Source organism: Lutra lutra, chromosome 11 (genome assembly GCF_902655055.1).
Source record: "Lutra lutra chromosome 11, mLutLut1.2, whole genome shotgun sequence".
In the NCBI taxonomy this organism is placed as follows: domain Eukaryota; kingdom Metazoa; phylum Chordata; class Mammalia; order Carnivora; family Mustelidae; genus Lutra; species Lutra lutra.
This window is the reverse complement of record NC_062288.1, coordinates 65,872,882-65,893,022: the sequence shown is the minus strand read 5'-3', so window position 1 is coordinate 65,893,022 and position 20,141 is coordinate 65,872,882. Positions and strand designations below refer to the sequence as shown.

Sequence of the window (20,141 nt, the reverse complement as noted above, 5' to 3'; positions counted from 1 at the left end):
CCCCCTCCTCTCAAATGAATAATCAATCTTTTTTTTTAAAGATACACTAATGGGAAGATGACCTCCTATATTCTAAGACCTGATAACTCTCTTGGCAAGAACACTACTTTGCTGGGTTCTGCTTATTTGGGGGAATCACTCTGTTATATCCTTATGGTTAACCTGTTAGTTTCCATTTTGTTTTTCCTAACTATTTTTTTAAAACGACTAGATTCTGAATTATTTTGTATTGGTTGGTTGTTTGGCATTAGTATAAAACAGAGTAAAATAGTAATCAGTGGTATCATGGTTTTCTTAACCATTAAGGAATAGGGTATTTGGGATATCCAAGGGCAGTTTGCAACTTGTGGGGGACTCTATAACCTGAAGATTTGAATGATTTCTTGATTTTTTTTGTTTTTAAAGATTTTATTTATTTATTTAACAAAGAGAGAGATCACCAGTAGGCAGAGAGGCAGGCAGAGAGAGAGAGGGGGAAGCAGGCTTCTGCCGAGTAGAAAGCCCAATGCGGGGTTCGATCCCAGGACCCTGAGATCATGACCTGAGCCGAAGGCAGAGGCTTAACCCACTGATCAACCCAGGCACCCTGGAATGATTTCTTGATTAATGAACTTGTTAAAATCTCTTGCCTAATGTGATAGGCCTGGGTTTATATTGTGTATGTGTGGGTCCTTTTTTCCCCCTCTAAAGAAGAGCTGCAGCTTCTACGCTTTTTCCATTAGGTTTACTAAAGTTTTGCAGTTTTGCTATCATTGCTCAGAAGCATTTAATGGCCTAGCATATTATTTTGGGTCTATATTTATCTAGCTACTTGTACTTAAAACACTGAAATGCCTTTCTTTCAATAAAGAGAAAGCTACTTTGTGAAGATTAGTAATGTAGGTTACTGTTTGATTTCGAAATATTTGTGTTCACATTATGTGAGGATAAGATTTTAAAGGAAGTTAGAATTTATTGCTGTAAAAACCCATATGCTGGGTAATTATTGTATTAAGTATTCCCTACTTTAATATATGTATATGCATAAATGTTTAAAAATGTGAAAATTTACTTTGTATATTTCTCTGTTTAGAAGCCTAATTATATTCTTTTTGAGGGTGGTGATATACATTTTCTATACTCTGTTTTCATGTATTCATTTTAAAATTAAACTTTGTCCTTGATTTTTAAATTATTTCTGAAGAATTTCCTTCCATATGTGAATGCATTCTTTTGGTTAAATGTGCTTATTAACATTTTCATGCCCAAGCTTCTAATTCAAAGGACATCAGTGGTCAGAGTCACAGAATCCAGGCTTTCCTCAGGTAATAGTGTGTCCCACTCACGTGACCTTGTACCTCCTAGGAAAATAAGAGTCATATTAGACTCATGAGGACTCCCGGATCGTTTTACTTAATATGTGAAAGTGTTCTGTAAACTGCAACTGAAAAACAGATATTAGACATTGTCATTGTAATTGAGAGCTTCCTAGATTTTTCCATGTATAAGGTACTGTTTTGGTTAATGCCAAATATATGGAGGAGATTCAAATGAACTAAAAAAGTCAGCCTTGCTGCCATAATCACATAGACCCCTGAATTCTAGAACTTGGTAGTAGTGTCTTCGTACATGACTGAATTTTAAAGCAGTCATGGTCCTTGGGACTCAATATCTCTAGTAACAAATTGAGTGCATTTCTTTTTTTCTCCATTCAAAAGAGAAAACAAATTAAAAGGGCCAAACCTGCAAAGACTTTTAGTTTAGGGAGCAGGAAGATCAAAATGAAAACAGAAAATAACCAGGCAGGCATCTTGGAGAGTGTGAAGTCCGATGTATTAGTAGTAATTGTAGCTATACAAGGTCTTTAAGTGCAAGGGAGAGAGATAACTGAGGAAAAAACGCTTATTCACATTTGGTAAAAATGAGGCTCAGAGAGGCTAAATAACTTATAAGTCTTAAAAAAAAAATCTAGGGACCTATTTCTTTTTAAGAGTGACTTTCTTGCCAGGGGAAGTAAAGAAGGATTTGATTTTTAGTTTTAATTTTTTCCCTTTCTTAATCATTGTTTTCTGCTCTAGGATTTTGACAATTTCTCCTTTGGAGTGTCTTTTGAACTAATATTTGCCTTTTCCTAATAAAAATTGCTAAAAGTGTAGATTTCCAAGCCCCAATTGAAAGCTTTTGAATCAGGGTCTTTGAGAGTGGGGGCCCACAAATGCAATCTTAATATGCCTCTCCTAGATAAACACTCTCAACCCTAGTTGAGAACATTAGAATCACCCCCTGTGCCAAACCTAGCAAATGTTCAAAGCTCCCAGGTGATTTCACTGTGCTGTCAATGTTGACACATTGTCCTTAAAAGAGTTTCTGTATCATCTAAGGGGCCTTGTTAAAATGTACATTTGGAGTCAGGTTTCTGGGATGGGACCCGAGAGTCTGCATTTCTAACAAGCTCTCAGGTGATACAATTACTGCTGGAGGACACTTGGAATACAAAGAGCCAATCTCACATTAAATTTTGTGAACTACCACCTACATTTTGTTCCTGTCATTTTTGGACCAGTGATAATTAACCTTGACTATACACCAGAATCACTTGTGAATTAAAAAAAAACAAAAATTCCTGGGGCACCTGCGTGGCTCAGTTGGTTAATCTCTGCCTTCAGCTCAGGTCATGATCTCAGGGTCCTGGGATTGAGCCCCACATGGGGCTCCCAGCTCAGCCGTGAGTCTGTTTCTCCCTTTCCCTCTGCCCCTCTGCCTGCTTATGCTCTCTCGCTCGCTCTCAAATAAATAAATCAAATCTTTTTAAAAAAAGTCCCTGGAGTTTTAGATATAGGGGCTCTGGGTTAATACTCAAGTATCTCTAGTTTTATTTAGTGCCACTGATGATTCTAATGCAATCTCAGGGTTTAGACCACTATGACTCCGTATTATTGCATGGTGATGTAATCTCTGAAACTTGCTTTCGTCTTTTATTGAGTGGCTCAGTGCTTTCCAACCTTTTTTATATCATGGCACACATGGAAAATAAGAATATTTATGTGGTATGGAGTAGGGAAGTGGTGTCTTCAAAGCTTGGAGGTTCTTGGCCCCCAGGGACTCTAGTTCTCTCATCCTTAGCACTCCAGGCCCAGCTTCCAGGTTGAGAAGCTTTGTAAACTGCGTTCCTGGTATTCATGGAGCTCTGAGAGCCGGGCACACTATATGTGTGTGTGTGTTTGTGTGTGTAGTGAGTAGGCCCTCAGTAAATGTTGTCTTGTTATTGCCTTTATCATTTATATTCTGTACTGTGTATTAGTGATGGGAGTTCTTTGTTTGTTTGTTTTGGTTTGGTTTTGGTTTTGGTTTTCCATGTTGGAGTCCAGGCTACATGCGGCTTTCCTGTAGCTGTCTTCTTTTCTGGCTACCCACCATAAATCCTCACCTAGATAGTAATCATATCTTGAGCCTTGTCCCTCCCTCCCATCCCACTTTAATAGATCCTGCCTTGAGAAGGTCACTACTAATCTGCCTTTTCAGATTTTTTTACAGTTCGTAGACTTTGTGCCCTTTGCTTCAGTGCCTAATGTGTTCTCTCATTATTTTATATCCCTAAATCTTATCTCTCAAAGGTTTTATTTTTAATGTTGGCTAATATTTCTTTAATGTTGTTGGTTTCTAGGAAAATGCGTTATGCATCTAGTTGGCATTTAGATGCTTGTTGACTTTAGAGCACTTATAACTCTCAAAAATTCTAGGTGCTAGAAAGAAGACGGGATCTGAGCTTGTGTATACATGACTCTTTCCCCTTTTTGAACTGGGTCCTACAGGATGTCTTTTCACTTGTTGCTTCACTATACAGAAACTGGCCTCTGTTTCATTCTAGGTACTATAGACTGAAAATATGATTTCTTCGAATATTAATTTTATTGTAATATATATACCTTCATGTAATGGGAACCCTTTGAGCAGTTTGGAATGCTTAGATACTATCTTTAGGAAGGTACGTTTTTGTTTAGTTGAGTACGTTCTGTAGTTTCTCTTACACAGTGATCGTCATTTAACATTTCAACCCAGTGAGGTGCCAGGCATAATGCTAAGGGTGTCGATATTAAGATGAATTAAACACAAGCTCAGCATCAAGGCCTTTGCATTCTAGCAGAGGAAGCTGTTGTGTGCATGACTAGCTATTTAGGTACTATAATAAAGGTATTTTAGCTAGGGTGGCAGGATAAACTTCACAGAATGCCAAGTTTGAATTCCTGTGACTTTGAAGGATGAAATAGGAGTTTACCGGCAGAAGCAAAGGCGTAGCCTCATAAAACACGTGGTATTTTAGGGAATGGTTGTCCAGTGCAGAGGGCAGGAAGGGTGTGTGGTGCAGATTAACTGGAAGTTGACTAGAATGTGGGCTCCATGGTCTGAGCTATGGGAAGCCATGGAACTTTTCAAAGAGGGGGATGAGATGCTTAAACCTGTACATTTAGAAATTGACTTCATTCTGTAGGATGGATTGTTGATGGGGAACAAGGAGACTGTTTACTGGTGTCTTTTCCATTTGGAAAGAAACTCTTAGACTCTGAATAGATCCTTGAGAAATAAGAAACAAGAAATTTCCCTCCCTTCTCAGTGGAAGAGGTTGAGTATAGAACTTGTCAAGGTTGACTTGGAAACCTTGTCCAATAGATTTAAGGGGAGGATCCTTAACCTCTTTTTGTCATTTGTCACTTGAGAGTTAGAAAGGCTAATACTCTTTAGAATGCTTTAAGTATGTATTAACCTCAATTTAGGAATAAAATATATTAAATTTCACAAGTCATTTTGGACTTAGAATATATTTTTCCATATAAATATTGTTACAAGATGAGGTCATCAAATGCCCATGTGGGAGAAGAGGCAATTCTTCCCCAGTGGAAAAAAATAGAGGTTTTGAATTAGAACCCTCTGCCTCCAGGTGGTTCTTGCCATTTATCAGCTTTGCGCCTTCTCTTGGGGGAAATGACCTCTTGAAGGCCCAGTTTTCCATTTGTAAAATAGGAATAAATACCCCCAAGGCCGTGTGAGAATCAAATGAGAGAGTTGGTGAAGTTGCTCTGAATTTCAAGTCAAATACTGGTTAGGAAGTACACACACAAGGGCAAAACGTAACCTGGATGGGATAGGGTGGTCCTTATCAGGAATGCCTGTTGCTGGTTGCAGTTGCAGGCGAGTCTCCCCTGGGGTTACCACAGAAGGGCAAAGGGAGAGGCCCTTTGGTTTTGTGGTTATATGGTTTTGTGGTTCTTGCTTTCCTCCCTTGAGGAGGAGAAAGAAAGAAAGGGCAGTGGGTCTCTAGCCCTAGAGTGCATGAAACTGAGTTGGGTATCTTAAAAATGTAAATCATAGGTGGCTCTACTTTCCAGCAATCCTGATGGCAGTGTGAGGGTTATCCACAAAGAAGCCCAAGACTTCAGAGTCATCTTCTTAGGAGGGGCAGCTTGAGGAAAGGGAGGATGCTGGGAGAGGAAGTGAGTGCAGGCAGGGTTTGGGTGCTGGGTGGAGAGGGAATAGGGTTTAGGAGCCCCTGAAGATTGAGTGGAACCTATGGAAAAGCCCCCTCTCCCACTTCTTTTCTGTTCCTCCTGCCTTCCCTCCTGCTGCTGACCACTGTGGGCCAGGCATTGGGGTAGGGGCAGGAGGCATCCCCTCCCTAATCTCCCAATGCACTGTACTTGCTGGTGTGGGGCCATCCAGAGGAAAAGACATGATTTAGATTATTTCATTTTCCTCCTTAATTTTATCAGGTTGTGTCCATAATTCAGCAAACATTTGAATTGAGCTCTGTGCTCAGCTTTGTGCTAAATACCATAGTATAACTTTCTGATAAACATTGTTTCTGTTCTCAGGAAGTTACATTCTAGTTTGTTTAAACGAGATTCTAATAACAGGAAGAAAACAATTTTCAGTGGAGAGGCTATTCATCCCATGAAACTGAAAATCGATACATTGTGACATATAATCTGGTATAAAATTTCTTTAATCAAAAAGTGGAAGGAGTGTCTGGTTTAGTTTCAGAGTGTTGGTAATTTCGGTGCTTCCAGCAAAACGTTAAGAACCTTTCAGAATTCTCAGCCATAGGATTGCAGTCTTTTGAATTAGATTACAGAGCAAACCTTCTTTCCTTGAATGCTTTTTTTCTTATGGGATAGGCTTAGATTTTTGAAATTTCCATGTTGGTTTTTTATTTTTGTTTTTGTTTTTGTAATGTTCTGATTAAAACAAAACAAAAAAATGCTATATTTACCACAGTCCCTTAGAATGACAAAAAATAGCATATGTATTAAAATGGAAAAAGGGATTATCAATTTTATTACACTCACAAAAGACTAGACGGGGTTGGTAATCACTGGACTAAATTTAGAGAAAATCGTTTATAATCTTTTCTGTAGGCAAGGAAGCAAGAAAAGCTCTAGGGGTGCCGTTAGGAATTTTTTGTCATTTTATGTCTTTATGCTTAAATTATATGCTCACAAGGCTGTATCTGCTTCACTGGGGCTTTCGTTTTCAAATGACATATAGATATACACGCATGTACTTACTTCAATTTTGAATTAATTAAAGCGTAGCTAATATCTTTTTCTCTTTGAAGGGGCAGGGAGAGAGGAGGAGAAGGGCAAAGGGAGAGAGAGAGAATCTTCAGCAGGCTCCATGCTCAGCATGGAGCCCTCTACAGGGCTTGATCTCATGACTCTGAGATCATGACCTGACTCGAAATCTAGAGTAGGATGCTTAACAGACTGAGCCACTCAGGCGCCCCATAACTCTACTTTTTCTTTCTTTCTTTCTTTCTTTTTTTTTTTTTTTTTAGAGAGAGAGAGCATGAGCAGGGGGGAACAGTGAGCAAAGGGAGAAGCAGGATCCCTGCTGAACAGGGAGCCAGATGTGGCACTCAGTCCCAACACCTTGGGATCATGACCTGAGCTGAAGGCAGACGCTTAACTGAGCCACTCGGGCGCCCCTCTACATTTATATATAAAACTTAGTAGTTTCTGTAAAACATACTGTTTATATCAATAGATGAATTGCAACTTTCCCTCCCTTTTATCTTGGGGGGGGAGAAGGAGGGGAATAAGACACTTTAAGGTAAGGGGAGGCCTGGCTTTTGTCTTTCCACAGCCCCCCCCACCCCATTCTTCTCAAGGGCCCATGCAGTGTAAGGCTTTCTTGTAAGAGTTCTTGTCCTCAACTTCGCTTTCTCTGTCTGCTCACTTTGCTTACACAAGTTACTCAAGTTAGTTCTGGTAAAGTACTTAAAAAGTATCTGGCATGTAATAAGAGTGCAAATGTTAGCTGCTTTATTATTATTACTACTAAATTGAAATGAACAAAGAAATTAAAACTACTGGGCAGGTTATGAATTGACCCTGGAGGCTGTGAAAGAGCTTCATTCAAAAGCCCAGAACTCTAAGAATTGTTTAGTACTTGAGCTATTGAATTAAAGGAAGGCACCAAAAGCCACTTGGTACCTTTGTTCTTCTGCAGAATTGTGGTATTCTGAGGAACTACAGAGGTGATAGCCTTGAGAAATCCTATTTATCACTCTGGAATTGTGAAGGGTTAAGTCTAATTTAAAAGCATATGTGAAATGCATTGCCCTTGAATTTAGTAGAAGACCTGATGCATTCTTTTACCAGAATTACTTAGTATTATTCTAGAAATGTATTACTGTTGTCAAATGATAAGAAACCAACAGCAAAATTATAAAGTAGGAGCAAAATTATCATTTTTAAATAATATCGTTCCAAATAGAGGATTGAGGATGATAAACCAAAAAACTCTAAGAATTAATGATAGTTTAGTAAATGAGTAAAACAAGTACATTGCAAAATAAGTACACTTCAAAAATAAATACATGAACAACATCTAATAAAGTATAAAAAAAGATTTCATGGATCTTAGTAGAAAAATGTTAATTAAACTTACAAGAAAGACTTAAGAAATATGAATAAACTGTAATAGCTATATTAATTCTACTGATAAGATTTTTGTCAAGGCAATGGAAAAAGGAGTTGAATAATTGAAGGTATATACCATGTTTATGGTTATAAACATATGGATTCCTACTGTCAATGTGTAGATTCTTTCCAAATTAATTTATAAATGAAATCCCAATTATAATCTCAAAAGCATTACCAAAATATTTGTGTCAGGTGTTATATATGATAAAGATGGCATTTACATTTTATGAGAGGAGAATGATTTATTCAGAACACAATAGATTATTGAGAAAATCAAGCCTAAACTTCATTATTGCAGGGTTACGTCTTTAAAGGTAGAAACCAAAAAGGAAATGGATGGTGAATTTGTCAACAACAACAACAAAAAAAATCAAAATTTTGAAAGCTCAAAGTACCATATATAAGCAAATGTCAAATGACAAACATGGTTAAATATTTGCAGTTGTAGTGATCTAGAAAGAGTAAGTTTTGTCTTGTATAACCATTAAGATCTCCTAGGTAGAGTGTATTTTTTAATTTTTTAAAATATAAATACTTCTTGGTCTGCCTGGTGGCTCAGTGGGTTAATGCCTCTGCCTTTGGCTCAGGTCATGATCCCAGGGTCCTGGGATCAAGCCCTGCAGTGGGCTCTCTGCTCAGCAGGGAACCTGCTTCCCACTTCTCTCTCTGCCTACTTGTGATCTCTGTCTGTCAAATAAAAAAATAAAATCTTAAAAAATATATATGAATATTTCTTTAAGAATAAAGACAATAAGTTCCAGACTGGTTTTCATTTCTAAGAGCATTTTCATAGTTCAATTCCTTATTAGTTATTTAATCAGAAGCCTGCAGTAAGATGAATCTTGTGGCATAAGAAAATTGGTATTTTCTGGATTCTTCTAAGTACATTCTTTTTACTTGGACAGAAAGCAACTATTGATTTTCCTATGAGACTGATTTTATTATTACCTTGTTTTCTCTTCCTTACCTTTTCTTTCTTCCTTTTACCCTGATAAGAGAAAAAAACTCTAAAGGCCTGAGATATAAGGGAAGTCATTTTAGATTTCTTTCTAAGTCAGCATGACTATACATAAACTTGGTTTAAACCAAAAGCCTGATTTATGGCCTGCCACGCATACATTATACACCTGCTTCGTAAATGAGTAGCCTAAAGGAAAACCATCTTGTCTTTAAGATATTGATCAGTGCTCCTACTCCCTGCATTCCTTGACATTAAAACTTGTGCTGCCTGCCTGTATGCTAATCTATAATCTTTTGAGCTTTTACAAGATGTAAAAAAGTATATAACAGTAAAAACTGTTTATTCCACAAAGCACTTTCTTCCCTGTGAAGAGTGTGTTTCCTGGGCAGCTGTGCTAACTTGGCCTCTAGTAAAGCTCCTACTTCTAGAGATTCTAAAATGTTTGCTTGTTTTGCATCAACAACCCCTCCATCTCTTGTTTTGATTTCATTCTACGTTTGTTTAAAAAAACAGGAAAGCTTATCATAAAAATCCAGATATTGCAACAATATACAAAAAGTGGTAAGCTCTCGTTTTATTCATCCCCAGTCCTGTGCCCTGAGGTCACCATATTTCTTTATTCTAGAGTTACCTTTCACCACTGGTTCTGTCCCTGTGGCAGTGCTATTTGTGGAAGTTTCCATCTGAGGATTTCTTGTGTAGTTTTTGTCAAATAGTGGGCCCCCATTTTGTTGAATGACTGAATGAATGAAATTTGTAGATATATGCCTAATTCTTTTATAGTCCAGGCTGTTGGATTTTAAGCCTAGCCCTGGGGTTTCTTTCATAGGGGTTTCTTTCAAAGAGTCACTCTCTTTCCCCAGTTGCTAAGAGTCCAACATCATCCCAAATGCTTATCTTTATAATGCTTTTCCATAAAGTGAAAACATTTCTTTATGCTAGCATACTAATTTAAATTTCTTTTTTTTCTTTCAGCTGCCTTTGCAGCAGTGTTGCACTGGTAAGATTGTTTTTTCCTCTGGTGTATTTTATGCAGATGGTTACAACTCACCAAAGCAATTTCTTGTATGTATAAAGAAATAATTTCAGGATGATAAGAGTGAATATATATTATTACATGCAACAAAATAGTCTGAAGTAGTAGTTTAATTGACAAATCAAGGTCAGAATAATGTAATTTTTTAATAAAAAAAGAGATCCATTATTAAAGAGGTTATATTTGAGACTCTATTTCACTTAACGTTAATATAATGTTCATGTTGAGAGGAAGATTAATTTTTTTAATCTTCTGGATAGAGTGAAATATGAATTTCATTAATCAGACATTTCTGAGATGGTAACCCAATGACATTTATAGTTCAATTTATAATTTTATTGTACTTGACTTAAATTATTGTTATTCTGGTTCATTCTAATTTTAAGATCTCATTTGAATGTGTTTTCTATTAGAAATTTTAGTGGAATGTTACGACAGAGTGGAAAAATAGATACAGATACACTATATTTGAATTTTATTACAAAATTATGTGCAAGTTTCTAGATACCTTTATTTTTGCTCTTAGAGTTTCTTTTAAAAATAATACTGAGTATAAGCGTCAACACTTGGTTTGTCACCCTTTTGTTTTTACAGGAGCCATATAACACACCTCTTTGAAAATGATCGTCACTTTTCTCACCTCTCAACATTGGAAAGGGAGATGGCTTTTCGCACTGAAATGGTTAGTTTTTATGTGATATTTTTGGAATCTAAAAACTTTTAAGCATTTTCTCATGGAAATTCAAAGATGTTCCAAAAAAGAAAGAGTGGACACCTCCCCTTGCCCATTCTGTAGCTTCAACAACCGGTGACACAGCCATTTTCCTTCGTATACACCTCCACACATAGGAGACCTTAGACATCATACCATTTCATCAGTAAATACTTTTGTATGTATCTCAAAAGAAAAGAATTTTTTATTACCTACAGTACTATTGGCACACTTGAAAACAATGAACAGTGATCTCTTAATACCGTTAAGTGTCAGCCACTGTTTAAATGACCGATTGGCATTTTTTTTTCTTTTTATAGTTGGTGTGTTTATAGTCTGGAATCAGGATTCAAACCATGTCTGTACATTTCATCTAGTTGATGTTTTTCTTAAGTCTTTTAATTTATAAATTCCACTTCCTGTTTTTATTGTTTTACTATTTAGTTATGGAAGAATCCAGGTTATTTGTCTTATAGAATTACCCGTAGTAATTTTTGTTATTTATTATGTTCACTGTCCAAAGTTCCCTGAAAATTGATAGATAAAAGACTTGATAGCTGAAGGCTCAATTTTTTTTTTTTTTTGGAAGGAATATTTCATAAGTAATGTGCATTTATTGTACCATACAAAGAAGGCACACCACATCTGATTGTCTCACTTTCTGTGATGTCAAGATTGATCAGTGGCTTTAGGTATTGTCATGTTGGTCCTTCTGTTATAGCCTAGCTATCAGCCTAGATCAGGTAATTCATTAAGATTACCAAATGGTAATTATCTATTCTATTATTTTTCCCCTCCATTTGTTAACTGCAATTCTTCTATAAAGAAGAATTTTCCCATAATATTTATTTGGTTTCTATGATGTATAATTCGTACAGGTATGAGAGGAGAATACTTGATTTTTTTCTTTTTATTTACCACTTTTTGGAAAAATGAGTTGGTTTCCTAGCATTTTCTTCTGGTAACCAATTGAGTACCTTCTTTCAGATTCTATCATTATTATCTAATGGATTTTAGCATGTTTTGTGAACTTACCCATCTTTAGCTGACGAGAGCCTTTGCAATTGACTCTGTGTCCTTTTGATATGACCTCACTAGTATTCTATAGCTTTCTTACTTTCTAGTACTATTAAGACATTTTCTCTATAGACCTGGAATCCTCCCGTTTTCCAAGGAGCCCCAATTTCTTTCAGTGGCAGATGGTATTCAGAGACCACAAATTTGGTGCTAGAGATCTTTATTGCTACTACATTTGACCCTTAGAACAATAAGGGGTTAGAGGTGCTGACCCCCGTGCAGTCCAGTATCCATGTATAAATTTTGACTCTTCCCAGATTTAACCATTAATAGCGTATTATTGACTAAAAGCTGATACCATAAATAGTAAGTTAACACATATTTTTTATGTTATCTGTATTCTATACTATATTCTTTCAACAAAGTAAGGCAGAGAAAAGAAAATATTAAGAAAATCATAAGGAAGAGAAAATAAATTTATAGTACTGTACTCTATTTATTGAAAAAAGTCGAGGTGTACGTGAAGCTGTGTAGTTCAAACCTGTGTTGTTCTAGGGTCAATTCAAGTTTAGGATTAAGTGGTTTTTACTTACTTTGTTTTAAATTTGTATCTACTATTAGCCCAAGAATCTTGGTTTCATATTACTTATTTTTTGTGAAATAAAAGTACCAAAGATTATTAAAACTAAGATGATTGAAAACATTTTAAAACTTTCTTGCATTCCTTTTTGACGTTGGGATATGTGCCATTAGGGATGTACAGTAGAATTACTATATCTTAAAGTTACTTGAAATCTTCTTTTAATTTGATAGTTAATTTCTCTATTTTATTTTTATTTTTATATTTAGGGACTTAAAATTTTTCATTTTACAATTAAATAAGATGTTTACATGATTCCAAAACAAACCTACGAAACAAGATAGGTTGTTGTGGTGTTCTACAGCTGCCGTAACAAATATACCACAAACCAGGTGGCTTAAAGAGCAGAGATTTATTCTTTCAGAGTTCTGGAGGCTAGAAGTCTGAAATCAAAGTGTTGGCGGGGCTGTGTTCTCACTGAAGGCTCTAGGGACAATCCTTCCTTGCCTCTTCCTAGCTTCTTGTGCTTCCTGGCAATCCTTGGTGTGCCCTGGGTGGCATCGGAAATGCTATCACTCCAAGCTGTGCCTCTGTCTTCATGGGGCACTTTTCCCATTGTTTCTGTGTTTACATTTCCCTCTTACTGTAAGGATACCATTTATATTAGATGACCTCATTTTAATTTGACTACATCTGCCAGAAACTTACTCCACATAGGTTCATATTCCCAGGTTCCCAGTGGATATGAAATTCAGGGAGATATTATTCAACCTAATACAGTTGGAAATATTTTAAAAAATACTGATAGGAAAGCTAAACACCTTAATATCAAGAACCATTTTTTTCCTTTTCAATAAATATTGGGTATGCAAATTGCTTTCATATTGATGAGCCTTAAATTCAGTTTGGAGTTTGACAGCTGATGGGTGCTGGCTACTAGTGCAGCTCTAGGCAACACTGTACAGAAGGTGAAGTTTGTTTCTTGTGTTCATCTGTCGAACTCTGTTCTGCCGCTTACCCCCTCACAAGGGGAGCAAGTACTAGTACTTGTTTATTTTTTTGATCCATGCATTATTCCAATCTTAATATCTGTCTGAATTCCCTCAAAATGAGAGTACCTCTACTACACTCCTCCCCGATTCACACAGCCCCAGTCCTCCGGGATTTTTACCTTATTCTGAGCTGGAAGGAAGGAAAATAGTCTGTAAAATTAGTTGGCATCTGAATGTAACTTACATGTAATATATTAACATGTAGCCTTCCTAATATATTTGAATTTTTACATGTAAATCTGGAGGAAGGATGACTGATAACAACATTTTGGGGATTCATATGGGTAGTAGGGGAAACATTTTTGGCTAGGGGAGATTTCTTGGATCCCAGTAACTTAAGTTCCATAGTAAACCACTCACTTGCCCTGTTCATAAGATAGCCTTTTCTAACACTTAAATTAGTAGGGATATGGAGTTTTCTTGTTACATATGTTGTCTGAATTATGTATATTACTTTTTTAAAAAAAGATTTTATTTATTTATTTATTTGACACAGAGAGAGAGAGAGAGAGAGAGAGAGACAGATCATAAGTAGGCAGAGAAGAAGGCAGAGGGGAAGGGGGAAGCAGGCTCTCTGCTAAGCAGAGATCCCGATGCAGGGCTTGATCCCAGGACTCTGAGATCATGACCTGAGCCAAAGGTAGAGGCTTAATGCACTGAGCCACCCAGGTGCCCCTGTATATTACTTTTAAATGTTGAAACTCTTTTTGAAGATATTTTGAGTTCAATTATTTTAATTAAGACAAGGTTATACTAAAATATGTAGTTCTTTTTTATAACCCAAGATTCTATTAGTGATCAAACACCATGGGAATAATTGTAGCTATTATTTGCTTGATTGCTTTGTTTTTCAAAAACAGTGTATTTAATTTTTTTAAGCTGGTAAGAGGCATAGAAATTATGCATTTTAATTATAACTATAACATATGCTTGTTTCAGGGACTGTATTATTCCTACTTTAAGACTATCGTGGAAGCACCTTCATTTTTGAATGGAGTATGGATGATTATGAATGATAAGCTGACTGAATACCCCCTTGTTATTAACACATTGAAAAGGTTCAATCTTTACCCTGAGGTAAGTCACTTTTTCAATTGTGTGTTTTTGTTTTGTTTTGTTTTGTTTTGTTTTTACTTTTTAAAAGTGTTATTGCATTAAATACTGATTCTAAATGTGAGATGTATTTCAATATATTATATTTCACCTCATTTTTTAAGAAAGATGTGTATGTTTTCTTGGAAAGGAATATGGAGAAAAGACTATTATTAATTGTGGTGGGCTTTAACTGATTTCATGGAAACCATTACGATTGCATGGTCTAGAAAATTTGAAAACTATCTAGATTTGGTGTGTTTGTAGAGATTATAGCAAGGAAGCACCATTACATGTCATTTGCCAAATAATGTTTGTTCCCTCTCTGGGATTCTTTACTTAATTGAATGCTCTTTTTTGGGTGGAGTGGGGGAAAGGGGATTCACCCAGGAGGTGAGGGAGGAAGGCAGTGATATCAGTAACTTTTTTGGCCTCTCCTTTACCATCCCTGCCCTAATTTGACACATCCCTAAGCATTTTCCAGGGCCAAGCTGAGAGGTGACTTCTTCAGCCAGATCCTCCCTGACTTGATATGAGGGTCATCTGTTAACACACTGTCCCCGTGACTCCCCCTTCTTAGCTTACTGATGTTGCTGGACAGCACGTCCTTGTGCCAGGGCTCTGGCTGCCTTGGTCTCTGGGGATCTCAAGCCCAGGCTCAGTACCTCAACTTATCTATTGGGGCTCTCAGGCATTTCCCATTGAATGAGAGAAGTCCCGTTTCCGTCTGGATCAGTGAGTAAGCTGATTGATTAATGAGGAGATGGAGATAGAGGAAATAGAGACAAATAAATAACCACCAAGGTGCAGTATTGGTTCACTAACGTACTGTTTACTGAGTACTTTCTATGACCATGTACACATTTACTGCTACAGAAATGGGATCACACATCTTTTTTTTTATAAGTGATTTTTTGTCTTTTAGAATATTTTTAACAGTCTTGTGTCATCTTTTCTTCCTCAGGATCAGTTTTAGTGGCTATATATACAGTCTTCTATTGTTTATTTAGTCCATCTTTTGTGAAAATGTTCATTGTTTTCAACTTCTAAAATATTCTAGAGCTGCCATAAGCATCCTTGAAGCTAAATCTCTGTACATAGCCTTGTGTTTTTTAAACTATAAATTTGTTGATGTGGAACTGTATTTAGTTCAACAGAATATATACTTTAATGATTTTGGTATGTGTTGCCAGAATGCTTTCTAGATAGGTTATACTAATCAAAGTTACCATTGGCAGTGTTTTTGAAAATGCTTATTTCCCTGAATCCCTGCCAATTTGGTAGACAAAAAAATTAAAATCACAGGATATACTTTGTTCATTGCTATATATTTGTGTATATATGTATTTCATTCAATGCTGTACATTAAAAATACATTTGAAATTTCAAAAGTAATTGCTTGCTTATGCCCTTTGTCTATATTTCTATTAAAGTAGAAAGGAAGACCTCATTTATTCCATGCCAGATATTAATACTGTGCTATATGGGAAAACATTTTCCCGCCAGCTTTTTGTTTGCCTTTCAACTTTGTGTGTGATCTGTATGTATTCTTTCTGTATAGAAATGCTGTTATCTATTCACATCTGGAGAAATTAGATCTACTCAAGAAGACAGAGTATTTATTTGTTCAACTCTTCTTTTATGTACCTTACTAGAATTTTATATCTTTCAAAAATACAAATCTTGTGTGTTTCATGTTATATTTTATTCTTACCCATCGGTGGAGAGTTGAACACTGACCAATGAAGAATCTGTGTAGGGGATTGTGAGGCTTATTTTACTAGGTTTAAAGGGAGCTAAGTAGATGGTAGAGGGAAGGAAAATTTGATAACTATCAAAATATCTAAAAAATATTTTAGTAATGAAACTTGATGATAATATCTTTTCTCTAAAAAAATCTAAAAAATGTCTTTATTTCTTTAAAAATAGGTAATCTTAGCCAGCTGGTATCGAATTTATACCAAAATAATGGACTTGATTGGTCTTCAAACCAAGATATGTTGGACAGTGACCAGAGGAGAAGGACTCAGTCCTATTGAAAGCTGTGAAGGCAAGTTTCTTTCCTTCTTTCCAATTTCTTTCCAGTTCTTTGTTGGAGCACGTTAAACTTACTGCAAACTTAGTGATATAAAAAACTATTTTATTGTGCTTATGGATTCTGCAAGTGAGGAATTTGGGCAGGGTATAGCAGGGTTGGTTTGTTTCCACCATGTCAGAGGCTTCTGCTAGATTCAGGTGGCTTGGGAAGACTGAAATTAATTGGAGACTGCTTCACTGACATTCTAGCTCCCGGCTGGGGTCCCTGCGAGGCTGGGCTCAGTTGGGACTCTCAAATGGGACACCTACATAATGCCCTTTCTGCACACCTTGGGCTGTTGTATAGCATGTACCTCAGGGTAGTCAGGCTCTTCATGGGCTCCAGGTCGGACATTGCTTGGCCACTTCCAGCCTTAGAAATCCCATGTATGACTTCTGACGTCTTCTGTTAAGGCAGTCACCAACTCAGCCGTCATTAAAAGCAGGAGCAGAGACACCCTCCCTCCCTTTACAGGAGGCGTGTCCATGAGTTTGTAGCCCTGTTTAAAAACCACCGCAGCTCCTGCCTTGTTCTCATCTTTGTTCCGCCTTAGTGTCACGTGTTCGTATGGGAACCAAGGCAACCATTTAATATATCTGTGCCATTTTCAAAATAAGCACATTTTAATATAAATTGCCAGACATACAAAGTAATTTATAGTTAGAACATATGTTTTTTTTTTTTTTTAAAGGATTGGGAGATCCTGCTTGCTTTTATGTTGCTGTAATTTTTATTTTAAATGGACTAATGATGGCATTATTCTTCATATATGGCACATATTTAAGGTAAGACCATTCATTGAGAATATTTTGGTATGTGTTATAATACTATGTACAAAAAATAGTGAGATAAAGATTAACCTGCAGTTCAGTTTTATAACTGTTATATCTAATACATCTACTTATAGTTATAAAATTCTTTCCTATTTGAATGATTTCACCATTGGCATAGTCAGCTAAACTTAAAATAATTTTAGATGCTTAAATAAAGAGAATGGTGGAAATATTGGATAAATTTTAAATATTCACAGGCTTTTGAGCATAAACAGTATATTGTTTGCATAAAATATAAGGACCAGTCATCAAATGGTATTAATGACTATTTTGCTGACATTAAGATGGAAGTATATTCTGTACAGATATTTAATATCTGACCTGATTAATAACATCATAGTCCATCAATATTCCCTAAACTAAAAAGATTGACAAATTTTTCGGAACGCCTGGGTGGCTCGGTTGGTTGGACGGCTGCCTTCGGCTCGGGTCGTGATCCTGGAGTCCCGGGATCGAGTCCCACATCGGGCTCCCAGCTCCACGGGGAGTCTGCTTCTCTCTCTGACCTTCTCCTAGCTCATGCTCTCTCTCACTGTCTCTCTCTCAAATAAATAAATAAAATCTTAAAAAAAAAAAAAAAAGATTGACAAATTTTTTAAGGTTTTTATGTTTCTTCTTCTTTTGACAATTTGTTACATTGTACACTTGTTTAAATATTTAACTTGAGAGTATCTTTAGAATTTTTTTTTTAATTGCTTACTGATTTCTTGTTAGTACAGAAGTATGAGCATAGGTATATGATTTTCAATTTGGGTTAATGAGTTTGAATCTACTATTATTCCATTATACTTGCTTTGGAAGTATGGCATTTTCAGTTTAGTACCTCAAAGATCTACTGCATTCCTAGGTCAGCGTTTGAGCAGGTAACGGTTACTTGTTAAATATTTGTCAAATGAGGAAGTTATTAGAAGATCAATTTAGAATATATTTGCATTTAGATTTAAGATACTTTGATGCTAGTATTTCTGATTTAGCTATAAGAAAGTTCTTTTAATTATGTAACTGGGGGAGACGGAAATGAAAATGCATGATTAAAAGTTGAGGTGGTAAATTTTGTTTTTGAAACAAGACACAAAGATAACCAAAAGTATACGGTAATCAGAAGAGGAAGCTGACTTGAAAGACTGCAAGGCCAGTGTGCCTGGTATCATGATGAGCCAAAGGTCTCTACTTTGGCTGGGTGGTTGGGGGGGGGTCTATCATTCTGCTGAGTACTAATGGATAGCTTTTCTACATTTGGGAGATTTGATTTTGAGTAAGAGAAGTTAAAATATGGAACATGGCAATGTTGCTAAATCGCTGATCTATATTATGCTATTTTTTAAAAAAAAAAGTTTAAAGAAGAATTTCTAAACGTTTACTATGGGAGATTTGATTTTGAGTAAGAGAAGTTAAAATATGGAACATGGCAATGTTGCTAAATCGCTGATCTATATTATGCTATTTTTTAAAAAAAGAAAGTTTAAAGAAGAATTTCTAAACGTTTACTAAACATTCAGTATCGTTTTCTTATAGTGCTTGTTATAGCCATCATTTCAAAGGCCAAAGGGACACCGTCTGCTGTGGAGAGCCTGATGCCCTGGTTCTGACTGAGAGGTTCTAGGTGGTTTGGGCCCTGACCTCGGATTTCTCGGTCTTCAGCCCCAACAGTCCCCTGACAGCAGTTTTCTCCCTGCATAGGAGATACATGTGCATTTGTCTAGTCAACATAAAGTACAGACCAGGTGGCTTCTTTTGGAGATGGCATGCTTGGGTTTTGAAACTATGTGGTGGGGTGAGATGGGAGCTGGAGCCGTGCCGGGTGTGTGTCAGTGGGACACAGACAGCAAGGAGAAAGTGCTTATAATGTTGGAGGCAGGAGACATTTGTTCTGTGTGGAGGGTTCCTTTAATTGTGTCTTGGAGCATCAGAGCGTTTTGGATAGGTTGGGGAGAAAAGACTCCTAGGGAGAAGCAAAGGTGGGCAACCTGGGATGTAGAGAGCGGATCAGTTTTGCTAGGATGCAGATTATTGAGGGCCATTGTAGAAAATGAAGACTGAAAAAATGGGTTGGGCTGGTTGACGAATGACCTTGGCTGGTCTGAGACTATTCCAGAGCCAGTGAGAGGAATCAGAAATCTAACCAATAGAGGGGCAGGATTCAAGCTGAACTATGATCTCATGAGACCATTGATTTCACCTCTCACCGAGGTTAGCCATTGACTACTTGAGCATGCTGTCTGCCAAACTGCAGGGTGATTTTAGAATCAGTTTAGTGGGTTTGGCCCAGGACCTTTTTTTTTTTTTTTTTTAACAAGAAAAGGAAGAGATTATAAACATCAATAAGAGAGTACACAACACTTTGTAAGATGGGTGTTATTTAGTGCAACTTCTGTTTGTTGATTGTATATACATGTCTACATGTGCATCTGCTGAGTTGTAGTGTAAAGTCTCATTTCTTGTAGTTTGAGTGTAGAGAAAAGATCTGTAGACCACTGCTTAGGGTAGCAAGAGGGGTGACTTTGCTTAAAAGCATTTGAGTCTTGGGGCACCTGGATGGCTCAGTCAAGCGTTTGACTCTAGATTTGGGGTCAGGTTATGATCTCAGGGTTGTGAGATGGAATCCAGAGTCTGACTTTGTGCTGGCTGGGTGTGGAGCTGCCTAAGATTCTCACTCTCCTTCTCCCCCGCGCCCCTCCCCTCCTGCTTGTTTAACCCTTGCTCTCTATCAGAACAAAACAAAACAACAACAACAACAACAACAAAAGGCATTTGAGCCTTTCCAGAGAGCTGTTTTTTGGTTTCTCTTTCTGGCTCAGGAGGCTGTAACCTGTTTCAGCTTCA

The 20,141-nt window shown here is 36.8% G+C and overlaps 1 protein-coding gene across 3 annotated transcripts in view; it reads left to right on the top strand.

Annotated features, from left to right (window-relative positions):
- The window catches only part of DPY19L1 (dpy-19 like C-mannosyltransferase 1), a 98,561-nt gene that overhangs the window by 8,577 nt on the left and 69,843 nt on the right, over positions 1–20,141 (top strand). For all 3 annotated transcript variants that reach the window (XM_047694643.1, XM_047694642.1, XM_047694641.1), the window contains exons 2-6: positions 9,895–9,919; positions 10,550–10,637; positions 14,256–14,393; positions 16,338–16,458; positions 17,177–17,270. In XM_047694643.1, coding sequence (XP_047550599.1) covers positions 9,895–9,919; positions 10,550–10,637; positions 14,256–14,393; positions 16,338–16,458; positions 17,177–17,270 — 466 coding nt within the window. The remainder of the gene's footprint in view (positions 1–9,894; positions 9,920–10,549; positions 10,638–14,255; positions 14,394–16,337; positions 16,459–17,176; positions 17,271–20,141) is intronic.